This window comes from Bombina bombina, chromosome 4, assembly GCF_027579735.1.
Source record: "Bombina bombina isolate aBomBom1 chromosome 4, aBomBom1.pri, whole genome shotgun sequence".
Taxonomy (NCBI): Eukaryota; Metazoa; Chordata; class Amphibia; order Anura; family Bombinatoridae; genus Bombina; species Bombina bombina.
In genome coordinates this window covers 953630242-953657445 of record NC_069502.1, presented here as the reverse complement: position 1 = coordinate 953657445, position 27204 = coordinate 953630242, and the positions used below count along the sequence as shown (strand labels likewise).

The following is a 27204-nucleotide window of genomic DNA, read 5'->3' as shown; positions in this document are numbered from 1 at the left end:
GTTCAAAAGAGCATTTGCCAGTGGTCTAAAAAATATTATTATTATTATTATTATTATTAAATTACAGTAGTTGTGTTTGAACCCTACTTTTCCAATAAACTATCTTGAATTAAAGGGGCATTCCAACCAAAACTGAAATGTACTTCAAAGTAATTTTACTTTTAAATAAGCATTTTTCAATATAATTTGCATTAACAAATATGCTTCTATCAAAAGCGATCACTGTTTTAAGTGAGAGGTTTTACTGTGTATGTGAAGCATATCTAAATATGCTTCATGCACCACTATTTTAAACCGTTTGTCTACTGAGAGCGCTAGCAGTACCTTGTGTTGTGTTTGCAAGATACAATCCACTGCTCGGTCTCTCAGCAGGTAAACTGTTTATGATGCCAATGTATCAATAGTATTTATATATGCTTAACATGCACAGAGAAATCTCACACTAAAAACAGTGATAGTTTTTACTAAAAGCATTTTGTCATGCAGTTGTCATCTGCAGTTAAAAAGGACCACTAACTACAATAGAATAGCTGACAAATATATCATAAATAGACAATGCAATAGCACTTTGAATTTGCAACGAGAAGAATATTGTCTGCCAAATTTCAAAGTTGATCAAGTTTAACCCCCTCTGTATCATGTGACAGCCATCAATCGACCACAAAAGCATATACAAGGTGGCCCTCGTTTTAGATCGGTTTAATTTACACCGTTTCAGAATAACAACCTTTTTTTCCAGTCATGTGACTGCTATTGAAAAGCATTGAGAAGCAGTGCATTTCTTAAAATAGCCACTATGTGGAGCTGTCCGCTTGTGTTGCAGCAAAGCAAGCTCAAATTAATCAGTTTAACCAGACCTGAGCTATCAAGCAGATTTCAAAGGAACAAGATCTTCCTGTCTATAAATCAGTCCAGATTGGAATGCATAGAAAGAACTGTTTGCAGAAAAATGCAAGTGAAGTCTGTGTTGTGTGATTATTTTATTAGGTTTATAATGTTGTTTAGCAAATGTTTTTGCTCATTTAACTTAGTTTAATTATATATTCTGTGTTGTGTGATTATTTTATTAGGTTTATAATGCTGTTTAGCATTTAAAGTCTTCATTTCAAAGCTTTAAAAATAATGTATTAGGTGTTACTTAGGACAATTTTGAGAGGGGCCTGGAACCTAACCCCCTCACTTCCCATTGACTTACATTATAAACTGGGTTTCAATTTACAACCATTCCTTCTGGAACCTAACCCCGGCGTAAACTGAGGGCTACCTGTATGTATATACTGTGCAATTTTACACATGCTCAATATGAGCAGGAGCCTTGTCTGCATATAAAAAGAATGAGCATATTTTAATAATGTTATTATATTGGAAATTTATGTTTTTTAAAATTGCATGCTTTATCTGAGCCATGAAACTTTAATTGTGAATTTAGTGGCCCTTTAAGGCACTGAGCAGATGATGACCACCTGCCATCATCCATGCTTAAAGAATTATTTTATATTTATGCATATTATATGCCAGCAATTTTTCACTGATTTTCAACACAACTGCATGCAAAAATATGCAAAGTATTTTTTATTAGAGAAAATGTCAGTTGCTTTGCAGTTTAGGGACATTTCTTCTGTACTATTTAATTTATCACCTTGGCTGATATGAAACTCCTACACTGAGCACACAAATCACTGTGTAGACTGTTTAAGGTCAGAGACTTCAGAATACTGCAGGAATCACTCAAGCCTTAATTCGTGCTAAATTAAAAAGTAAAATAAACAAAGAAAGAATATAAAGTTTAAACATTTATAGGGAATCGTAGATAGACATAATAAAAAAAAGATAAAGCAATAGCACTTGCTTTATATTTCAAATAATTGGCAGATTTTTGTCTGGCAAATTTCAAAATTAATTCCATTTCCCCTCCCCCTGTATCAAGTGAAAGCCATCAGTAAATTACAAAATGCTATATACTATGCACTCTCGCTCATAAGGAACTGGTGCCTCCAAAAGAGTGAACATAAAAAGTTTGTGTACCTTTCAATAAAACGTATAAAAATAATAATTGCATGCTCTATATGAATCATGAAAGCATAATTTTGACTTTAATTTCCTTTTAATATCCCCTTAAAAATACAGCAGTTTTGGTTTAGTTCTACTACTTGCAAACTTGACACACCAAAAAAATACCCTCTTAGATTAAACCAGGGGGGGTGAGACGACAATGTCCCTTTAACAAGCACACCATATAAAGGGGGTAAAGTCAAAATTAAAATTTTGTGACTCAGACACAGCAAGAAATTAACCCATTGATGACAACAAACGGTCCCTGTACATCGGCTGTTGAGCTTCCAGGGGTGTAAGTGCACCGACAGGGATAAGACAGCAATATTCCTTCCGGATAGGAAAAGTCCACGGCTTCATTCCTTACTGTTGGGAAACACCTGGCCACCAGGAGGAGGCAAAGACACCCCAGCCAAAGGCTTAAAGAGGAGACAGTCAAGTCCCAAAAAAAATGTCATGATTCAGATAGGGCATGTAATTTTAAACAACTTTGCAATTTACTTTTATCACCAATTTTGCTTTGTTCTCTTGGTATTCTTAGTTGAAAGCTAAACCTTGGGGGTTCATATTCAAATTTCTTGGACCTTGAAGGCCGCCTCTAATCGAAAAGCATTTTGACAGTTTTTAACACTAGAGGGCGCTAGTTCATGTGTTTCATATAGATAACATTGAGCTCAGGCACGTGAAATTACCCTGGAGTGAGCACTGATTGGCTCAAATGCAAGTCTGTCAAAAGAACTGAAATAAGGGGGCAGTTTGCAGAGGCTTAGATACAAGGTAATCACAGAGGTAAAAAGTGTAGTATTATAACTGTGTTGGTTATGCAAAACTGGGGAATGGGTAATAAAGGGATTATCTATCTTTTTAAACAACAACAATAATCCTGGAGTTGACTGTCCCTTTAAATATCCCTCCCACTTCCTCGTTACCCCAGTCATTCTGCCAAGGGAACACGGAAAAGTAGGAGAAACATTAGGGTATAAATAGTGCCAGAAGAATAAAATAAATAGGGGACCGCCCATAGACAAGAAACTCAGACCGTGGACTCTCCCTATCCGGAAGGAAAAGGAATTTATCTGGTAAGCATAAATTATGTTTTCCTTTCTAAGATCGGGAGAGTCCACCGCTTCATTCCTTGCTGTTGGGAAAACTTTACACAAGCTCCAGAGGACACTGAATGAATAACGGGAGGGAACAAAAAGGAAGAGGCAGACCCTATTCTGAGGGCACCACACTTTTCTCCCGAAAGCTGCTTCAGCCGAAACAAAAACATCAAACTTGTAAAATTTTTAAAAAGTATATAAGGAGGACCAGGTAGCCGCCTTGCAGATCTGATCCATAGAGGCCTCGTTCTTAAATGCCCAAGAGGAAGCCACTGCTCTAGTGGAATGAGTCGTTATCCTCTCAGGAGGACGATGTCCCGCTGTCTCGTAAGCTAAGCGGATGACACTCCTTAACCAAAAAGATAGGGAAGTCGAAGTAGCCTTTTGCCCCTTACGCTAACCCGAATAGACAAAGGAAGATTGTCTAAACTCCTTAGTAGCCTGAAGAACTTCAAAGTGCGAACCACATCCAAATTGTGAAGTAAGCGTTCCTTCGATGGAGGAGGATTAGGACACAAGGAAGGAACCACAATCTGATTGATGTTGCAATCTGACAACCGTAGGAAGAACACCTAATTTAGTGCGTAAAACTGCCTTATCTGCATGAAAAATCAGATAAGGGGGCTCACATTGCAAAGCAGAGATCTCAGAAACTCTGCGTACAGAGACAATAGCCAATAAAAAGAGGAGAATCTTCCAAGATAACAATTTAATGTCAACGGAATGCAGAGGCTCAAACGGAAACTGTTGCAAAACCCAAAGAAAAAGATTTAGGCTCCAAGGAGGAGCCCCAGATCTAAACACAGGTCTAATCATAATCAGAGCCTTAAAGGACTGCACTTCTGGAAGCTCAGCCAGTCTCTTGTGCAATAAAACCGATAGGGCCGAAATCGGTCCCCTCAGGGAACTAGCAGAAAGGCCCTTCTCCAGCCCATCCTGGAGAAAAGATAATATCCTGGCAACCTTAACTCTGTGCCAGGAAAAACCACGCTCTTCACACCAGAATAAGTAGGTCCTCCACACCTTGTGGTAGATACGCTGAGTAACTGATTTACAAGCTTGAATAAGAGTATCAATGACACACTCAGAGAAACCTCTCTTGGCTAAGACTAAGCGTTTATCTTCATGCAGTCAGCCTCAGAGAATCTAGATTTTGATGAACAAATGGACCTTGTATCAGCAGGTCTCTGCGACAAGGTAACTTCCATGGAGAATATGAGGACATCTCCACTAGATCCACGAACCACGTCCTTTGCAGCCACGATGGAGCAATCAGGATTACCGATACCCGCTCGTGCTTTATGCAGGTCACCACTCGAAGAAGCGGTAATGGAGGAAAAAGATATGAGAGTTTGAACCTCCAGGGCACTGCTAGTGTATCTATTAGATCCGCTTGGGGATCCCTCGACCCGTACCTGGGTAGCTTGGTATTGAGACGGGATGCCATGAGATCTATCTCTGGCGTCCCCCACTTGCTGCATATCTCTGCAAACACCTCGGGATGGAGAGACCATTCCCCTGGATGGAAGGATTGCCTGCTGAGAAAATCCACCTCCCAGTTGTACACACCCGGAATGTGGCCCGCTGACAGCGAACAGCTGTGGGCCTCCGCCCACTCCAGAATCTGATATACTTCCTTCATCGCCAAGGAACTCCTCGTTCCCCCTTGATGGTTCATGTAAGCCACCAATGTTATATTGTCTGATTTCAATGTGATAAACTGGGACGAACCCAGAAGTGGCCAAGCCTTCAAGGACTTGAAGAATGTCCGTAGTTCCAAAATATTGATCGGGAGGGAGGATTCCTCCTGAGTCCACAACCCCTGTGCCTTCCTGGCAACCCAAACAGCCCCATCCGGATAGGCTTGCATCCGTAGTCACAATCGCCCAGGATGGTCTTAAGAAGCATGTCCCTCGGGACAGATCTGGACTGAGCCACCAAGAGAGCGATTCTCTCGACCGGCTAATACAATATAATGAGACAGATCTGAATGATCACTGTTCCACTGCCTCAGCATGCACAGTTGTAAAGGTCTAAGACGGAACCTGGCAAAAGGAATGGATGTCCATGCAGAACACCATGAGACCAATCACCTCCATACACTGAGCCACAGAGGGACTCAAGGAGGTCCAGAGGGCAAGACATTTTGAAGTTGGCTTGTCTCTGGTCTGTTAGAAATATCCTCATGGATATGGAGTCTATTATAGTTCCCAAGAATTCCACCCTGGTACTTGGGATAAGAGAACTCTTTTCCAAGTTCATTTTCCATCCATGTGATCGAAGAAGACTGAGAAGGGACTCCAATAATTCTTTGGAGTCCTTTCTTGCACCAGAAATTCGTCCAAGTATGGGGCCACTGCAATACGCTGAGTTCTGGCAATGGCTAGAAGAGCCCCCAGAACCTTCGTAAAGATACTTGGAGCAGTAGCTAGGCCAAACGGAAGGGCAATGAACTGAAAATGCTGGTCCAGGAATGCAAACCTGTGAATTGGAACATAAAAAAGGTAAGCATCCTTCAGATCTAGTGTGGTCATAAACTGGCCTTCCTGAATTAAAGGAAAGATGGACCTTATCGTCTCCATCTTGAAGGAAGGGACACTGAGAAATTTGTTTAAAAAGGGACACTGAACCCAAACTTTTTCTTTTGCGATTCAGATAGAGCATGCAATTTTAAGCAACTTTCTAATTTACTCCTATTATCATTCTCTTGGTATCTTTATTTGAAATGCAAGAATGTAAGTTTTGATGCCGGACCATTTTTGGTGAACAAACTGGGTTGTTCTTGCTGATTGGTGGATAAATTCACCCACCAATAAACAAGTACTTTCCATGGTTCTGAACCAACAATTTTTTAGCTTAGATGCCTTCTATTTCAAATAAAGAAAGCAAGAGAACAAAGAAAAACTTAATAGGAGTAAATTAGAGAGTTGCTTAAAAATTGCATACTCTATCTGAATCACAAAAGAAAAAATTTGGGTTCAGTGTCCTTTTAAGCACTTTATGTCCAGAATGGGGAGGAAAGTTCCCTCCTTCTTGGGACCACGAAAAGGTTTGAATAAAACCCCAAACCTTTTTCTTCAATAGGCACCGGGACAACAACTCCTAAGGGAGAATAGATCCCGAACGCACCCTAGAAAGGCATCCCTCTTTTCTGGTCTGGTAGACAGATTTGAGAGAAGGAATCTGCCCCTTGGCGGATGAGATTTGAAGCCTATCTTGTATCCCTGAGATACCAACTCCAGGACCAACGGATCCTGTAGGTCCTTGAACCAGGCGTCTGAAGAAAAAAAAAAAAAAAAAAAAAAACGACAGTCTGCCCCCTACACAATCCAATCCCGGATCAGGGGCTTCCCCTCCATGACTTTTTTTTGGTGGGCTTCTTATTCTTCTTGGATTTATTCCAGGACTGAGCCAGCTTCCAAATACTCTTGGGTTGCTCGGGCTTGGAGGATTGTCGTCGTTGGGATTTGTCAGAACGAAAATTAGAAGATTGTCGTCCCTTAGACTTGTTCTTATCTTGCGGTAGGAAGGCACCCTTGCCTCCGGTAACCGTAGAAATAATGGAGTCCAGGCCTGACCCAAATAAAATCTTTCCCTTGAAGGGAAGAGAAAGAAGTCTGGACTTAGAAGTCATATCCCGCAGACCAAGACTTCAACCAAAGGCCTTTGCATTTAGGCAAATAATTTGAATCTTCGCATCACAGATAAAAGAATTAGCAATTCTCAGAGCTTTTTATTCGGTCTTGAATATCCTTGAGGGGAGACTCCACCTCAATGATTTCTGCCAAAGAGTCACACCAGTAGGTAGCCACTCCGGCAACCGCAGCTGCCGGTTGAAACAAAAATCCTGTATGTTGAAATATCTTTCTCAGAAAGGTTTCCATTTTCTTATCCATCAGCTCTCTAAACTAAGAACTATCCTGAAGAGGTATAGCAGTACGTTTAGCAAGCATAGAGATAGCACCATCCACCTTAGAAAAGGAGCCCCACAAATCCAGTTGAGAGTCCGGGACCAACTTTTTAAAAGTAGACGAGGGGGAAAAAGGAAGAACCAATTCTTTCCCATTCGTTCTTAATAATGTTCGCCATCTTAACCAGCACAGGAAAAGTCAAAGGAACTTTCCTGTCTTCGTAAACTCTGTCTAGTTTAGGTATCATAGGATCTTCCTCTGTAACCTCTAACGTAAACAGAACCTCCTTTAATAAAAAACTCAAGTGCTCAATTTTAAATCTAAAAAAAGACTGTTTCTCCGCAGCAGGAGGCTTAGACGCTAAGGACTCCGACCCAGAAAGTTCACCCTCTGACGCTACAGAGGTTAATTTATCATCGGATAACTGGGACATAATAGCTTATTCCGATAAATATTTAGATGACTCCGGGTCAGAAGAGCTATGTTTAACCTGAGGTAATGCACTGAGGGCCGCAGACACCGCCGTTTGTAACGGCGCAGCAAAGTCCACTGGTAGAAGGCCACCCCCGGATGGAGGATTAGATGTGCTACAGGGAACTGCACATGTAGTGGATAATGTAGCAAGGGTAGTAATCTCACGGGATGCCGAGTCCTGAGAGGTAGACAGCTCAGAGGGACTAAGAGCCTTAGCAGGCTTGTCTCCCTTCTTAGACTTTATAACAGTGAAAAGGCATATGGAACATAATTGAGTGGGCGGGAAAACGACGGCCTCCTCACAATATAAACAGGTATAAGTCCTCCATAGCTCAGGTTATACCCACAGGAGGACACAAATAAAAACGTGTTTTTATTATAGAAAACTGCACCTTTATACTCCCAATGGCTGGGGCACTCACCACCTCCTAGACAGTTAACAGAGGAAACGCTCTACTCAGGTTCAAGTCTCAGCCGGAATGGAGAAAATAATTAGAAGTACAGCAAGTAATAGGAGCTGTGCAACACTTTCAAAAACAAAAGTGAAACTTAAAAGTGAAACCTGTTTGTTCCAGCCAAAAACCTACAGTCTATCAGCCCAGGGGAAAAAAAAAAATAATAATCACAAAAAGCAGCATGTAAATAATACATGCACTGATTAATTAATCCCAACTGTTCAATAAACCCCCTTCAGAGGATATTAACCCTGGATCCTATCAAGGTATAAAGGAGCCACACTGTGACCCTGTTATAGTGTTTTATGTGTAAAAATTAAAACAATCTTACCTCCAGGATCCATGCTGTGGAACAGAACACAGCCTCTCAAGTGTAACAGTCTTATAGCAGCGCTCCTGACATGGACTTGAGTGAGAGAAAGCAGGCAGTGAAACTCGTCAACACTGATTGCTTAGGAGCTGTTAGCAGTAGTCTGGATGGTTTTGCAGAAAAACTTTCCCTGCATCTCCAGACTAACTTTCATCAATACTCTCACTGAGAGGTTGACATGACTACTTAAAGGATTCCAAAAATTTCATTTTTTGCATATAATTAAATTATCACAAACCAATCTACATAACAATCAAAACTTACCCATTTTGACCTTAAAACGAGTGTTATCAGCGTAATAAAACGCTATATTTAATTTGGCAAAAAACATCATAGAAGCCAAATCCCCTTTTATGGTGCCTTAAATACAAAATCGTGTCTCCAATCACAATGCGTTTTTCGTGCATATGATTAACGCATTGTTTCGTCACCCGGCGCATGCGCAATACAATCCGGTCTTTCGCGCATGTACAGATTGCCGCTTTGATTACACAGTAAACCGAATGCATCTGAAATAATTAAATTTACTGCTCGTTATTGCAAGGGCAATCTCGCAGCTCAGTGTTACGATCTTACCGGTTCTACACCGCTGTCCCATCTGTTTGCGAGTATCGATTCAGACAGTCTGCTGGTTCAGAGGACGGTGACGTATGGGATGACGTGTTAGATAGATCGCGCATGAGCAGTACGGAAGAAATCGGCCATCTTGATAACTCAGGTTATCGTGAATGATTCGTTATTCAAAATACAGCTTATAACGGTGGGTTTTGAATTCAATTAATTTTAGCAGCAGAATATTCAGAGAACGGTAATAATATGACAAGCAAAGCCTATTAGATTTATCATTATCAAAGATGGATATAGAGATTTAAGACAATTTTTTTCAAACGTTTAGTGTCCCTTTAAAACTCCAGTCCTATCTCGAAGGGCAGATACCCTTTTTCAGGACTCTCCGAATCTTCTGACACTTCTCTGCCACCTCCTAATGTGACGAAAGGCAAAGAATGACTGGGGTAATGAGGAAGTGGGAGGGATATTTAAGCATTTGGCTGGGGTGTCTTTGCCTCCTCCTGGTGGCCAGGTGTTGTATTTCCCAACAGTAAGGAATGAACCCGTGGACTCTCCCCATCTAAGGAAGGAAAAAAAACTTGTCTGTAATGTAGCTGCTCCCTCCTCATTTACCCCCTGACCCTTCAAGATCATATCCATACTTTCTAATCCCCCCTCCACCATAGAATCCCCCTGTACCTACTTCTCCCTCCCTGCCACTGTCAGTTTTTATTTTTCTGTAGCAAAGCAGTCCTAGCCGCTCCCGCCCCCCTCCTAACCCTCCCATACAACCAACGATCGGCGAGATCGCAACAGAGAGGCCCAGGACACCAGTGTCGTACAGGGTACGGTTTTGGTCATTAAGGGGTTAAGCTGGGTGTTAAATTTATTTCAAAACATAGAAGTGAGCAAGCATACAAAAGCATAAAAAAGTTAAATATGTGCAGTTAGATTTAAAATTATTCATACATATTGGACTCTGAGCTAGAAGCAAGTTTCTAAAACCCACGATTCCCTGGCTCCTGGAATTAGTCAAGTCCAACTATAAAAGTATATTATCAGTATTACAAGTATTTTCCAATGCCCTGTGCATTTAAAATTCTCGTTTAGCTCAACAATTCTAAAACGAAACATAGCACATTAGATTCTGAAAGTTTCTGGTTTCATTATATTCTTAGTCATTGGGAAATATAAATTAGACAACACTATCAGAAAGTGAAGAGCAAGTTAGCTGATGCAATCAATGACCTTTGTAAAGAGTTACTATGCAAATGTCAGGAAAATGGTACATGCTACATTATTTCAGAAACCAGTATTAAAAGGGTCAGTCTTCTCCAGGATTTATTTATTATTTTATAGATAGATAATCCCTTTATTACCAAATTCCCCAGTTTTGCAAAATCAACACTGTTATATTAATACACTTTTTACCTCTGCGATTACCTTGTATCTAATCCTCTACAGACTGCCCTCTTATTTCAGTTATTTTTACAGACTTGCATTTCAGCCACTTAGTACTGACTCCCAAGTAACTCCATAGGAGTGAGAACAATGTTATCTATATGGCACACATGAACTAGCGTTGTCTAGCTGTAAAACAATTAGCATGAGCCTACCTAGGTTTAGCTTTCAAACAAAAGAATACCAAGAGAACAAAGCAAATTAGAAGTTTAAAATTGCATGCTTTATTTAAATCACGAGTTTAATTTTCACTAGACTGTCCCTTTAAGCATACTAAAACCTATTTTTTTATTTTATTATTTAAATAGAGCATGCAAATTTAAGCAACTTTCTAATTTAATTCTAATAATTTTTTGGGGTTTTTTGCACTCTATGTAGGTTTTGTTAAAAGGTATTTTGATTACATAAGTTGTCTGGAAAGTTGTGTAAAACTGCATGCTCTGTCTGAATGAGCATTAACATTTTGAAAACAAAAAGCCATAGCTATCTTGAATTTGTCAAGCACTATGGCATTGCAATGCTGGGAGACAATAAGAACATAATAGTAGTAGTAGTAACTAATACCTTGCTAGAAGTCACAGGTGGTCAAGATGGAAATGCACTTCTGCCTCCTTTGAATCACTCTGAGTTTAAGCTAGTCTTAGGAAGCTTTCATTTGTTATCATCAGGTATTTGTAGAGCGCCAACAGACTCCGCAGCGCTATAAACATAGGCGGTATACAAGGTAACATTTATAGGGATCAGATGGGTAGTGACAAAAACTTACAGCTGGAGTCTTGAAGCCTGACTCTTTACACTCATGCCTGTTTACAAAGTAAAAACGTTTTACTTCAGGGCTTGAATTCCGATTGCGTTAGATATTTTGGTTATATCAATTGGTTTCCACCATTGATTTCTGAACTTTTGCAAAAATAAAAACATTAGTATTGTGTTAAAAATATGAACTTGTTTTCTTTGCATTATTCAAAGTTTGAAAACACTGCATCTTTTTTTGTTATTTTGACCAGTCCTTATTTTCTGCAAATAAAGGTTGTAAATTACAATATTTTTATTTGAGAGAAATGTCAGTAGTTTTTAGAATAAAACAAAAAATTTCATTTTACGCAAACACATACCTATAAATAGTAAAACCAGAAAAAACTGATAATTTTGCAGTGGTCTCTCTTTTTATGCAGCCACCGATCAGCAGCTAGCTTGCAGAAAAACACTGCTGCTCCTAAGTATACCTAGGTATGCTTTTCATCAAGGATACCAAGAGAATGAATCAAATTAGATAGAAGCAAACTGGAAAGTTGTTTAAAACAGTATGATCTATCTGAATGATGAAAAACATTTTTGTTTCATGTCCCATTAAATCAGGGAACCGCAAACATATTTTGTATGGAGGACCTGATACTAATGGTGAAAATTTGAGGATCACATTATATGATAACCACCCATATGCTACAATTAACAATTCAAATTTCAAGTACACAATATGAACCCAAGATAAATGGATAATATCAAGTTTATGAACAAGCCACTTTCATAAGCCAGCAAGGGTTCATGTTATAGCGCTGCAGAATCTGTTGGCGCTCTACTAATAATAATAATAATAATAATAATAATAATCTAGCTGTAAAGTCATCCGAACAGTGGCTACAGCTTTTGTCATGCTAACAAAGAAAATTGCAAAATATCCAAATCTAAGAATTTTAATCTGTTAGTATCCAAAATTAAATGTGATTAAGGTGTATTATAATATAAATCACTAAAATACATGAGACCTACAAAACTTTCAAATACAGCATCAAAATCTACATCTTAAGAAACCGACAACGGAAAAGGTGAAAGTGACTTTTTTTAAATAAAAAAAGGACACTACAGCTATTTTATGTATGTATCCAGTATAAATGATTCACAGGACTAGGGACACATCCCTAGAAAAGCATTCTCAATATAGAGACAAATATAAAACACGTTTCTGCACGTATCAACTAATTATTGAGCAGTATGTAGGAGGATCAAGGGGTGGGATGGGGGATGGAAACATCACAATTTTCAGAGTCAAGAGATAGTAAAGTCATAATTAGACATTCATGATTTAAACATAACATACAATTTTAAACAAATTTCCAATTTACTTCTATTATTTAATTTGCTTCCTTCTCTTGTTATCCTTTGCTGAAAGGTTTATCAAATTAAAGGTTTATCAAACCAAAAATGTGCCAGCTCCTAAGTTTACATTCTTCCTATTTCAAATAAAGATAGCAAGAGAACGAAGAAAAAATTAATAGGAGTAAAATAGAAAGTTACTTAAAATTGCATGCTCTGAATCATGAAAGAAAAAATGTGGGTTTCACATACAGTTTTGTCATATTTGCTCAATGTTGGTTTCACTTTAATTATCCACTCTCTTGTTAAAGTAATTGTTAAAGTGAAAGTTTAATAAATAAGTGCCCAGTAACTAAAAGTTATCTTAAAAACAGGGGCACTTTCATTCATTAAACTTTAGAAAGACGCTTTTTTTTTTTTTTTTTTTTTTTAAATACGTACCTTTGCGGTAAACAAGACGCTGATCCTCCGCCTACAGCTCCTGTTTTCATTAACAGATCGATGACGAATCTGGCTCCCTCCAATAGTTGTGTGCCCCCTTTGGCGTCCAGCTGGTGAGGCACATATCGATCTGCTAATGAAAGCAGGAGCTGCGGGCAGAGGATCGGTGTTATGTTTACCATAACGCAAAGGTAAGTACTGTATTTTAAAAACTAAGCATCATTGTAAAGTTTAATGAAAGTGCCCGTGTTTTTAAGATTACTTTTAGTTACCAGGCACTTATTCATTAAACTTTACAATCACTTTAAGTGCACCGATACATAATATACACCATTTTTTAACAGACATATATGTCTTTCTTGTAATATATGGGTAAATAAAATAGGAATTTTAAAAAGGGACGCTGAACCCAAATTTTTTCTTTGGTGATTTAGATAGGAGCTTGACATTTTAAGCAAATTTCTAATTCTATTATCAAATTTTCTTCATTCTCTTATTATCTTTATTTGAAATGCAAGAATGTGTTTAGATGCCAGCCCATTTTTGGTGAACAACCTGAGTTGTTCTTACTGATTGGTGGATAAATTCATCTACCAATAAAAAAAAGTGCTGTCCAGAGTTCTGAACAAAAAACCCACAACCTTAGATGCCTTCTTTTTCAAATAAAGATAGCAAGAGAACAAATAAAATTTGATAAATATGAGTAAATTAGAAAGTTGCTTAAAATTGCATGCTCTATCTGAATCACGAAAGAAAAAAAGTTTGGGTTCAGTGTCCCTTTAATAATGAAAAATGGGGCAAACATGGGAGGGGGAAAACATTTTTATGCAGTTGTCTTCAAATAGATCCATTATGTTGTCCTGATTTAATACCCCATATGTCTAGATTTTCAAGTAACCAATAGCAAATATAGGCCATATACTATACAGATGGAATTATTGGTTTAAAAGGGATACTAAGCCCAAAATGTTTTTTTAAAGATTTAGATAGAGCATGCAATTTTAAACAACTTTCTAATTTACTACAAATATTAACAATTTGTCTTCGTTGTCTTGCTATCTTAATTTAAAAAGCAGGAATGTATATTCCTAGCTAACTATAAACAACTTGGGGGCTTGTTGACAAGCGACCTCTCAAATTGGAAAAATAAAAACCTTTCATGGCTGGGTAGAATCAGCGTAATAAAGATGAACGTCCTTCCACGCATCTTATACATCTTACAGACCCTCCCAATATCATTGCCACATGACTACATCGAGAAGTTACATGTTTCTATGGTTTTCTGTATCTGGAATGGGATAAAACCTAGGACACATAAGCAAACATTATATCTGCCCAATGAAAAAGGCGGACTAGGAGTACCCAATCTGTCACTATACAGACAAACAATAATGACACAAAGACTAGTAGATTGGTGTACAAACGATCCAAAAAAACACTGGATACAAATAGATCTATTCTGACCATTAACAATCCAGGCTCTCTGGCATGGACAATAAAAAAAAGATAGACCGGCTATAGTAAACAAATATCCACTACTAAAAGAGTTTTTTGTTGTCTGGGACAAGATAACACACACACACACACTTCTACTCACATTTCCACACCAACATCACCATTAACTCCTTACAAAAATAACCCGGCTTTACCGTTAAAAATAATAAAAGATAACACATGTATGGGGTACCAGATAGAGAAAAACACGTTTTACAGTTTATCCCATCAAAACAAACTAAAGAATTTCACAGAAATTTCTACCTCCAACATTGACACATCATTGACTTGGCTATCATACACACAAATAAAACACTTCATATCCTCCCATAAATACAAAGACTTAATACTTAGACCGACAACAAACTTTGAAAAACTATGTTTCAAGACATCAACCCCAAGCCACCTAATATCCATTCTATATAAATTGCTCCTTGCTCAGGGAGAAAGTCAACTCCCTACTTACACTAAAGCATGGGGGAAAGTGCTAGATACAGAACTTACACAAAAAACATGGAATAAAATATTATAACACCAAAACAGCCTCTATCTCAGCGCAAGTGCAGGAAACCAACTATAAATACCTAATGAGATGGTACCTTACCCCAGCAAGGCTAAAGGTAATATATCGTAACACCACGGGTAAATGCTGGAGAGGCTGCTCCGACGCTGGAACTATACAACACATTTGGTGGGATTGCCAAAGGCTTCAGGAATTCTGTACGGATGTGATAAACCACATGTGCAGAACAATAGAAGCTATAGTGCCAAGGGACCCAAAGATTTTATTGCTCACCACCCTACCGAAGTTAAAAACTATAGACAAACGCAAGCTATTGCTCACGATGATCAGCAGTACAAAGATTCTGATTCCCAGACACTGGAAGTCTTCAACAGGCCCTTCTCTGAAAGACTGGATCGCACAGGTAGATCAACTATTACAACTAGAAAGATACTATTATATAAAAACCGGAAAGGTTGAAACATATGAGTTAATGTTAAACACTTGGGAAAATAATAAAACACTATAACAGTTTCCTATAGCTCCTCCTTTCGCCCTCAACTTTCTACACTCCCCTCCCCTTTTCTCCATAGACTGACAGCGGCTCTACAACAGTATATCACATAAGTAGGGAATTAGAGGGACACAAACTGTATATAATGATGTTATCTTGTATCTACCTATTTTGATTTGCTCTCAACGCTGCGTGTACAGTGTTGGAACCTCTATTGAAATACTAGTCATTGTCCTGGAATTCTCATAATGGACTATTCCGCTGAAATGGTTATTGTTATAGCTATGGTCGGTCAATGGAATACTGAAAGCAACTTCATCCTGTGAGCCTCAAGTTGATAATGTGTGTAAAAAAACTTTGAGCTCAATATGACCATCCATCAATTCACTCAAAGACAAAGAATAGAATTGACACCTTCAGGTGGAATGCACAAAGAACTTTTGTTCTATATTAGAGGACTTAACTTTATTCATTGTACCCAATTTCCACCTGTTTGGGGCAATGGTTGCTCTCTCACATTGACTTTTTATATTTTTGTAGATTGGATGATCTTGAAATGTTGTATTACCTTTTTTCAACAATAAAGCTCTTTTGAAAGAAGAAGAATAAAAAATAAATAAAAAAAAACAGGAATGTAAAGCTTAGGAGCCGGCCCATTTTTGGTTCAGAACCTGGGCAACGCTTACTTATTGGTGGCTAAAATTAGCCACCAATAAGCAAGAGCTACCCATGGTGCTGAACCTAAAATTTTCCGGCTCCTAAGCTTTACATTCCTGCTTTTTAAATAAAGATTGCAAGAGAACAAAGAAAATGTGACAGAGCATGCAATTTTAAGCAAATATCTGAATCATTAAAGACAATATTTGGGTTTAGTATCCCTTTAATGCTAACAATTTGCTATGCTTGGACTGTAAGCTAAATAGCAATCAACCAATTCGAAACTGCTAAACAAAAGTAGATATTTGCAGAATTAAGACACTCAAGGGTACTTATCTAGAGGTATTTTGGACACATTATTTCAACCCTTTTGTCACCAAGGGCAGAAAATAAATTTAAGAGTGTAAAACACATTTTAAAAAATTAAAATTAAAATGTATTAAAATATAAATTAAAATTAACACTTTTTTACTGTACTTGTCCACTGGGGCAGAAGAACAAGCCATTGTTATAAAGGGACAGTTTAACCCAAATTTTTCTAACCTTTGTCCCCAATGATTTACGTCTAAGGCATCCAGCGATTGGTCAGTAAGCCTTGATACCAGCATGCAATGCTGCATGCTAGTAGTATCTAGGCTTCACATTAAGGCTGTCACAGTGATTGTATACTCAGCAACTTACTGGATAGCCTCACATGCAGGTATCCAACAGCAGCATAAGATACACACTGATCACAACATGTATCTCATGAATGGAGGCACCGGCTGACAGACAAACTATACAACCATACAGTATTACAGAGGAATGTTCTATAAATTCAAGGGCTCAACTGACTATGTGTTCTAGAGAAGCAATAGTGAAGTTATTGGTGTGTTGCACAGCAAAAATGCAATTTAATTACCAATATGTTTATATATATATATATATATATATATATATATATATATATATATATATATATATATATGGGTGGCCATATATTCGAACTCTAAAATTCTGAACAAATCTGTCAAGGCCTCCTAGACACCACAAGCTCTCCCTGAAAAACTTAATAGAGATTATTACAGTAGATTTGGCTATAGCATTGTCTAAAATCCTTATAGGACTTTATGGAAAGATGATATATTTCGTATTTGCCTTATTCGTTTGAAAAATACTAAACTGATTTTGTTGAGATTTTCAGGGTTTGCAAAGCTAGCACATAGTATTGCTTAATTTCAGTTAAAATTCAGACACTCGCAATGTGTGTGGATGGATGGATGGAAAGATATATCAGTTGTGATAACCACCTGTTTTTTAGTGTAAGCTTTTCTACAGCTATTCCATAAAGCATACATCTACTTTAGATGTATGTATATGTTCAGGATTCTTAGTCACATTAAAATCCCAAAATTAATTTTAAAGAAACAACTGTAGGTCGAGTAAAAATGATAAAACATAATAGAATATCAATTTTTGCCAGCCCCCCCCCATCTCATAGTGTACATTTTAATTAGCGGCAACTATATACATTCACGGTTGTGTAACAATACAAGAGAACGGCAGGGTTCTTAAATATTATTCCTTTTATTTATTTTGTACATACTTAGGAAATTGTAGTACTCCGTAATAAGCTCCCTTGATAAAAGCATTTTTTCTAAAGGGCAAGACAGACAAACCAGCAACAGTTATAGAAGGTTCTCTAGTTTAGAAACTGCTCATAGGATATCTAAACAACAGTCATGAAGATGAATTATACAAATCTCATGCAATAGAATTCTTTAGTGAAGCAGAACTTAACCACAGCATCAAATTTAAAGAGATATGAAAACTAAATGTAGCCACCAATCAGCAAGCACTACCCAGGGTGCTGAACCAAAAATGACCCAGCTCCTAAGCTTACATCCATGCTTTTTCAAACAAAGATACCGAGAGAACAAAGATAAAATAGAGCATGTAATTTTAAGCAACTTTCAAATATACTCCTATCTGAATCATGAAAGAAAAAATGTGGGTTTCATATCCCTTTTAAGTCCCTATATTCTTTTTTTTCTAAAGGGAGCTTGAGGGCAGTTTCAAAAGGTAAAAACATTCTATACAGAAAATATGCACATGGTTTATAATAGTTCTATTTTATTATGTAACTTCTGGCTCTGGATGAGATTTCCCTTTAAGACAATGATCAGAAGAAGGTCTTTAAAACCTCTATGGGCATAATATGCTGTTAAAGGGACAGTATTTTTTTTCTTTGTTGCAATGAAAGGGGATATTTTAAGATTACCGTTTTCTGAAGTGTATATTCAGGTGCTTTAAAGGGACAGTCAACACTTCATTTAACATGATTGTATATTGAAAATAAAAAAACTGAGTTGTGCCTGCACTATACCCCTCCCGCCTTGCTTCTTTCCTAATCAGCGTCACTAACCTCTCTAATAACCGGTAAATATGGCAGCCGAACTCCCCCCACCGTTACGTAGCTGCCTTCTTCAACTGATAAGCAAATCAGAATCCAGTCCTTGGACAGAAATTGCAAGCGCGTGCAATTTCAGTCCGAGGACTGGATTCTGATTTGTTTATCAGTTGAAGAAGAAGGCAGCTACGTAACGGTGGGGGGAGTTCGGCTGCCAAATTTACCGGTTATTAGAGAGGTTAGCGACGCTGATTAGGAAAGAAGCAAGGTGGGAGGGGTATAGTGCAGGCGCATCTTCGTTTTTTATTTTCAATATACAATCATGTTAAATGAAGTGTTGACTGTCCCTTTAGAAGGTATGTTTATTTACATACTTGGGGAGGTGAGCAAATACGGAGAGTAAAACATGATTTTTCTGCAGTCTCACAATAAATTACCATGGTGAAAGTGTTGACTGCAATAAGACTGTTTTGTTTATTGCAATTGTTTTTCCAACAGTCACTACACCAACAACGTGTCTTATTTGGAGGAGCCAATCAAGACTTGTTACTAGAGTAGACAAAGCTAGCCATGGTTATGTTAAAAAAAATCTTCAATGTTTTGCACTACCTCATCTAGTAATCTCGGGTGAAGTCAATTAGGATAAGTGGAAGGGTTAGGCCTGCACCAGAATAGGAAAACTTACTTTAAAGGCTTCAAGTAATTGTAAACTTTACTGAATTAAAAGGCCAGTATAAAATAATACTCCTAAAAACAGGGGCACTTTAATTCATTAAAGTTAACAATGATGCATATTTTTTAAAATACAGTACTTACCTTTGTGTTATGGTAAACATAACGCTGATCCTCCGCCCGCTTCTGCTTCTTCATTAGCATATTGATGACGAAACTGGCTTCCACCAATCATTGGGTTGCCCCACGACGAGCTGGACGCCAAAGGGGGCACACGATTGGAGGAAGCCAGATTCGCCATCGATCTGCTAAAGAAAGCAGGAGCTGCGGGCAGAGGATTGGCGTTATGTTTACCATAACACAAAGGTAAGAATTTCTAAAAATAAGCATTTTAAACATATATTAAAGTGCCCCTGTTATACTGGCCTTTAATTCAGTAAAGTTTATAATCACTTTAAAAGGAGAGAGAAAGAGAGAAAGAAAGAGAAATAAAAAGAGAAAGAAGATTGGAGGTGGGCAGCACTTTTTGAGTCCCTGTTGGGAGCGGCAGGTGACTTAAAGGAACATGAAACCCAAATTTTTTCTTTCATGATTTAGAAAGAGCATACAATTATAAACAACTTTCTAATTTACTTCTATTATCTATTTTGCTTCATTCTCTTAATATTCTTTGCTGAAAAGCATATCTAGATATACTTAGTAGCTGCTGATTGGTAGCTGCACATAGATTACTCCTGTGATTGGTTCACCGTGTGCATTGCTATTTCTTCATTAAAGTATATCTAAAGAATTAAGCAAATTAGGTAATAGAAGTAAATTGGAATTGTTTAAAATTGTATTCTCTACCTTAATTATAAAAGAAAATTTTGGGTATAGTGTTCCTTTAACTAGTGCTAGAGATAGATAGATAGATAGATAGATAGATAAAAACACAACATTACTGTCCCTTTAAACTGGAAAATAGTCAAAAATAAACTTTCATGGCTTAGATAGAGCATGTGATTTTAACCCCTTCATGTTGGGGCCAAGTGTTATTAGCACTTGCAGGAAAAATGAAATTATGTTATCGTTGATAGCTGCAATCCAGTGATTTCAAGGATGGGATTATATCATGGGGACTGCATACGCTGCTAGGCACCCCCCTTCCCTAAATTTCCATTCCCTAAAAGGAGGAGGGTGCAGGATGCCATATAAGGTAGCATGTTATTCCTTCTGTTATTGAATGTGATTGTTCTCTTGGTATTCTTATTTAAATAGTAACCCTATGTAGTCTCATAGGCGCTCAGGAGTGTGCACGTGTCTATGGCAGAAGTTTTTCAGCATTGTTTGTAGCAGTGTTATATATTGTTGCAAAATACTGCTGCCATAGAGAACAAGACACGTGCATGCACCTCAGCTCCTATGACACTACACAGATTTACTATTCAAATAAAGATACCAAGAAAAAAATTGAAAATGTGTTCAAGGGACACCGCTTTATTTTCTTTTGTCCAATCAAATTACTTCTGTATCAAAATTTACTAAATATGCTTTGTTGAAGAGCATGCCTACAAAGGATCAGGAGCTTTCCCATGTATTCGGCAGCAGTGTTTACAACATTTGCAACAATGTAATACCTTATAATGGTTAAAAAAAAAAAAAAAAAAAAAAAAAAAAAAAAGGGACTAGAAAAAGTGTTCCAACAGATGCAAAGAACACTTCCAGAATTTGCACCGGATTTTACAAATACTTACCTTCTCCTGAAACACTGGATCGCCCCGTCTGCTTCTTCCTGCTGTACTAACACAGAAATGACGAAATCGGCTTCCTCCAATCACGGTGTGGCCTCACAAGAGGAACGCTCCTGGTGGGGAAGCCGTGATTGGAGAGAGACGATTTCGTCATTGCTGACAAAGTACAGAGGAGCTGCAGGATTAGCGATCTGGCGTTTCAGGAGAAGGTAAGTATTTGTAAAATCCAGTGCAATGTAAACTTTCATGAATGAAAGTGCCCCTGTTTTTAATATTTTTTTTTATTATTTTTTTTTTTTTTTTAAACGGGCACTGATTCATGAAAGTTGACATTCACTTTAAACACAGCTTAGTTCCCCTACCAACAAAGTAATTTGAAGAATGTTTGCAACATTCTTGAAGAAAAAAAACACAACATGCTTTTTAATAGACTTATGCATTCATCTAACCTAGTTTTTGTCATAGGCAGTGACTGATACTTTGTACATGCCCCAAGTGACAGAGGAGGTGGCTAATCCAAAAATACTTTTGCTGTGTTATGAGAACTTAAAGACTGAAATTTAACACCTGTCTAAAATAGGGTGCATTTTAGTTATTATTGTGAATAAATGTTATGTTAATTGTCCCCATCAGCCAGTTGGCAATAGAATATTGGTTAACAGTTCCATATAAACATATTCTATAAGCAGTTTTGTTTTTAACTAAATATTTTAATGCAAAAATATCAAACATTTAGACTGCTAAGTATGGCAAAAGCTTATTCTACAATGTCCCTTTAAACTAGTCACAAACACAAAGAGTATGTATAACAACTGTATAAGAAAGAAAAAGAGACCACCACTACCACTTTTCAGACTTGTGTCTGCCCACAAATCTGAAAATGATAATTTCCCCATTGACCTCAGACAAGAAGGAGTGCATTAAGTTGAATTCAGAACTCAAAACTCCTGCTAAATGCTGTACATTGATAGCTTGCTCAGTGTAGGAGCTCATTGATATGTCTCAAATTGCACACAGAAGACATAAGATAAACAATACTCAAAGCTTTTAAGGGGTGCAGCCCTTGACTGCAAATCTTGATAACACAATTATTGTTTTCTTTAACTGTATTATTTTGAAGATCTTTCATAACACATATATATATATATATATATATATATATATATACACACACACACATGCATTAACAACAATACCAAGTGACTATAACAAGATATACTACTTGCTATTAGTGATTATGTTTATTGTTTCATGCCACCAAAGTTTAACAGCTAAGAGCCCATCTCTATGTGGATTACATAAGATTATACCATTTGCAATACTGGGCATATGGTATTTTCCATTTAGACAGTGCAAGATTAAACAGATGTAGTACATGATTTTTAAACAGTTAAAGTATATTGCATATCAGTTCAGCTAATGTAGAATAGCAAATATAGACAAATGTCATGACTATAGTGTAAGTAATCTATGTATAGAAACAGTACACCAGTGATTCTCAATGTGTCGGAGACTAAATACTGTGTCACATAACCAGGTTGGGGTAACAGATCCACAGTGAATAAGATGATAGTTAAGAACATAAGTAAAAATAGACAAGGTAGCAATTTGCCAAGAACATAGAATTTGTATTTGAAATTCAATAAATCATTCATTAAAGTGAAGGTCCATTTTGATGAATTAGTGCCAGGTTTTTAATAAACCTATTAAAAACAAGGGCACTTTAATTCATCAAAATTGACATTTTACGGTTTACTTCAAAACACTAAGTATCATCTGTTTTACCCCTATATTAAGCACTAACGGACATTGGCAAGATAGAGCTTGAGAAAGGCTGCTGAAAGCCGAAACGCGTTGCTCTTAAGTTTGACCATTCCAGTGATCTGTAATTACTGTTTGGATCACAGACATTCAACGGAACAGCTGAAACTGCCGATTGCGCTGAACCTAAGGAGACAAGCACCTGAGCGAGGCACGCTCACTATCATTCATACCCTGATAAAGGAACGACTCCAAACACCCTCCAGTGTAAGTAAATTTGGACACCTTGGTTGTTGAACTATTCTTTGCTGGTGACAAGTCTTTTCTTGTCTTTATTTCTAGGAATCCTTTTGCCGTTCATTATTTCTTGGAGACTGTGTTTGTTTGATCTGGGTTGTATTGGCGAATTGTTCTACGGAGCACAAGTGTTTGCTACACAATCCCCAAGTTTGCAAAACCAACAAGCACCCGAGTCCTGTCAGAAGTTTACCTTATGTTTTTAAACCTAAGCTTTTTATGTATCATATGAATGAACGTATAAATTTATCTATAAATTTGTTTACGCATTGTATTTAGTTAACTTTTAACTGTGCTGATCTGCGTTTTTTTTTTAACAGTGTTGATATTGTTTATGTACATTTAAAGATTAAACCATTTAACCCTGTATTTGCATGATATTAGAGAGTATATCACATAATCGCACCCTTTAAAGGGACAGTATACACTAATTTTCATATAACTGCATGTAATAAACACTACTATAAAGAATAAGATGCAGATACCGATATAAAAATCCAGTATAAAACAGTTTAAAAACTTACTTAGAAGCTCTCAGTTTAGCTCTTTTGAAAAGGTAGCTGTAAAGCCCACTGCAAGTGGGAAATAAGACACTCCCCCCCCTTCTTTTGCATATGAAAACACCCTTTACACAAACAGGAGCAAGCTGAAGTAGGTATCTGACGGTATTCTCATAAAACTTTGGGGCCTGGTTAGGAGTCAGAAAATCAGAGCAATGTTTTTTAAAAATAATCAAAACTATACATTTAAAATAAAAAAATAAAAAAACTTTATGGGCTGTATAAATAGATCATCTACAAAACATTTATGCAAAGAAAAAATGAGTTTATGTCCCTTTAAGTGCCATACAATAGTTGGTTTTAAGCTTTTTGTAGCGCCACAGATAACTGGTGGTTTCTGCTCCTCTTTAGGAAAAGAGCTGTCTATACTTGTCCTTACTTCAAAAACTTACCTTTTAATCCTTGCAGCAACTCCAGGGATTCCCCCGGCAGTCGGAAGCCTCTGCAGATGTCAGAAATGACGAATCATGCTTCCTCCAATCACAGCTTCCCCCCGGGGGAATCTTGGCCTGATGCAACGCTGTGATTGGAGGAAGCCGGATTCGTCATTTTGGACCCGAGAAGACTGCTTGTGACGGGCGGAGGAAGTGCTGAAGCGGCTGCCAAGATTAAAAGGTAAGTTTTTGAAAAAAACAGTGAAACGTCAATTTTGATGAATTAAAGTGCCCTTGTTTTTAATAGGTTTATTAAAAACCGGGCACTAATTCATCAACATGGATCTTCACTTTAAAAGTTAGACTTCAATAATAAAGTGCTAACACTAGTAAAAACAGCTGGCAATACTTAACCAAGGGTCACCAGTGAAGTGTCAGCAAAGTATGGCAATATCTCCAGATATTAAAACACATTGTATTAGATATTTAGAAAACATTTCAAATCAATGTATGCCCATTTAAATGTTTTATACATTCACCTCTTATTTGGGCTACTCTTATAAAGGAGTAAAAAATATATTTTCATATTTTATTCATTTACTACATTTTACAAGCACAGTAAAAAAAATATAATAAAAAACAGCCAATGTTTTAGGTGTTGGGAAGGGTGTTTGTAAGCAGAGATGCAACTATCAGAGTTGCTACTTTGCTCCTGAGATTTCACATTCCCTGTGTTATAAGGCTCATGTGCTATGAATTTAATTTAAAAATAGGACTCAAGTCTGGCACCAGAAAAAAGATTTCTACTACATCTCATAAATCATGTAATATGAATCTGTCCACAGATATGTAGGTCAAAGCAATGATAATTAATAATAATAATAATAATAATAATAATGTGTTAGTTTGAGCAACATGGCAGCTTATGACAACGTTATGGTTGGTCTGGCTGGCAATTCCCTGCTATCTCGCGCGCAGGTACTGTTGCACAGGTGTCAAGCCCGCGCGCATTAATTCCAGATCACATGAGCAAAACCTTTCCAAGCCCAGGTTTGAACACTCAGGGGGTCTCAATCTACCGTGCGCGTGCATATCACGTGATTGTGTTGGAGTATAGAGAGAGAGGAGAGAAAAAAAAAAACTGTGACTGCAGAACAAATTCGCGCACGTTAATGCTTCTTCATAAGGCTAAAGTGGGATCTGTTTGGAAACGTCATGCAGGTCAGGGTCCCAACCAGCTGGATCAATTCATGGCACCTACACTTATTGATTCCTTCCCCTGTAAACAACGTTGTTCGTTTGATTTATGTAAAGAAACCTACCTAAACCATCATCATGATTTATTTCTGGGCTTCTTCTTGAACCAAGCCGTGTCCTATTCCTCAGCGATCCCCCTTCCGCCATCTTGGCCCTTGGTTTTGAAATTTGCCCCGCCCCCTGTGATGTCACATGCACAGTACGTTGGTTGACAGCTGCTTCGCTATAAAAAAAAATCCTCCTGGGTCTCTGTGCTCTCCAGATAAAGTTTACATGCGCGTTTGTGAGGTCGTGAACTTGTATGAGAGTCCTAAAGCCGAAACGATGACCTGGAAACCACATGCAGGCTTTGACAAATGTGCTTTATAGTATACTAACTAGCTACCGTATATATTAGCAATGCAAATTAATTTGAAGGTGAAGTCTAATCATATGGCAATTCACATGTATCTGTGGGACATGCTCCTTAGTAGTCAAACGTGTGTGTGCACATTGCCTGTAAAGCACCTTGTAATTCTGTGAATAGCAGCAACGTGTGAAGACTTTCAGAATGCATTCACACCTTGTTTGCTCTTCTTGCTTTATGGAGTGCCAACCTAAACTTATTACTAGAATAGAAAAGTGTAGCCACGTTGTAATATTGTTAATATATTATATTAATCATTTTAAAATTAGTTTATCTTTTATTTATTTCAAAACTAACATTTGCCTATCTAGACATTATACAAGAAACCAATTGCATCTAACTCATTACTGCACACAAGGATCCATGGCATACCTATTTTGTTATTGCCAAGGAAAAACTTATTTGTTTAAAAATAGATTGTTCTTATTTTGTTTCATCAGTGCTAAGCAAAGTATTAAATACCCATTTTTTTTTATTTTGGGCAAAATTTACATGAACAGATAAACAATTGCAATTTACATTACATATATGCATTTCATATCTGTGTGAGAGTTAAACATACAATATATTAATCCCCACCCCCTACAGAATCAGGTCACTCTTGAACTTCATACTTGTAGATCATATATTTCAAGGGAATGATATTTTAATAAGGATAAACTGAAATGTGAGTAAATAATACCAAGAATGAAAAGTAAATGAAAGAAAAAGGCCATTTATAGACCAAAATTAATGTCACACAAAAAAATAATGCAACCAACATTATTCAAACTGTGCTTAGTTAAATGACTATGGCCTCATAGGTGTTATAAACATTAAAGTGATTGTAAGGTTTAATTAATTAAAGCCAAGTATTTAAAATAATCTTAAAAACATGGGCACTTTAATTCATTAAACTTTACAAAGACACTTCTTTTTTTAAATACTTACCATTTTGTTACAGTAAACATACTGCCGATCCTCCGCCCGCATCTCCTTCTGTATTGAGCATATCGATGACGAATCCGGCTTCCTCCAATCATTGTGTGCCCCCTTTGGCAAATTAGCATCCAGCTTGTGGGGCATGCAACGATTATAGGAAGCCGGTTTCGTCATCAATATACTAAATATAGAAGGAGATGCGGGCGGAGGATTGGCGGTATGTTTACCGTAACAAAATGGTATTTAAAAAAAAGAAGTGTCTTTGTAAAGTTTAACGACTTAAAGCGCCCCAGTGTTTAAGATTATTTTTAAATACTGGGCTTTAAAGGGATACTAAACCCAATTTTTTTATTTCATGATTCAGATAAAGCATGAGATTTTAAGCACCTTTCTAATTTACTCCTATTATCAATTTTTCTTTGTTCTCATGCTATCTTGATTTGAAAAAGCAGTACTGTAAGCTTTAGAGCCAGACCATTTTTTGTTCAGCACATGGGTAGCACTTGCTGATTTGTGGCTAAATGTAGCAAACCAATCAGAAGCTCTACCAAGGTGCTGAACTAAAAAATGGGCCGGCTCCTAACCTTTTATTACTGCTTTTTTAAATCAAGATAACATGAGAACAAAGAAAAATTGATAATAGGAGTAAATTATAAAGTTGCTTAAAATTGTATGCTCTATCTGAATCATGAAAGAAAAAATGAGGGCTTAGTATCCCTTTAAGTCATTACATTAAACTTTACAATCACTTTAAAAATGT

General features: G+C 37.3%; 1 protein-coding gene across 3 annotated transcripts in view; it reads right to left on the bottom strand.

Annotated features, from left to right (window-relative positions):
• ATL2 (atlastin GTPase 2) overlaps positions 1-25283 on the bottom strand; it is a 361722-nt gene extending 336439 nt beyond the window's left edge. For 2 of the 3 annotated variants that reach the window (XM_053711956.1, XM_053711958.1), the window contains exon 1: positions 25183-25283. In XM_053711956.1, coding sequence (XP_053567931.1) covers positions 25183-25264 — 82 coding nt within the window. In that variant the 5' untranslated portion in view covers positions 25265-25283. The remainder of the gene's footprint in view (positions 1-25182) is intronic. The other variant, XM_053711957.1, reaches the window with a different exon arrangement.
• Between the last annotated feature and the right edge of the window lie 1921 nt (positions 25284-27204).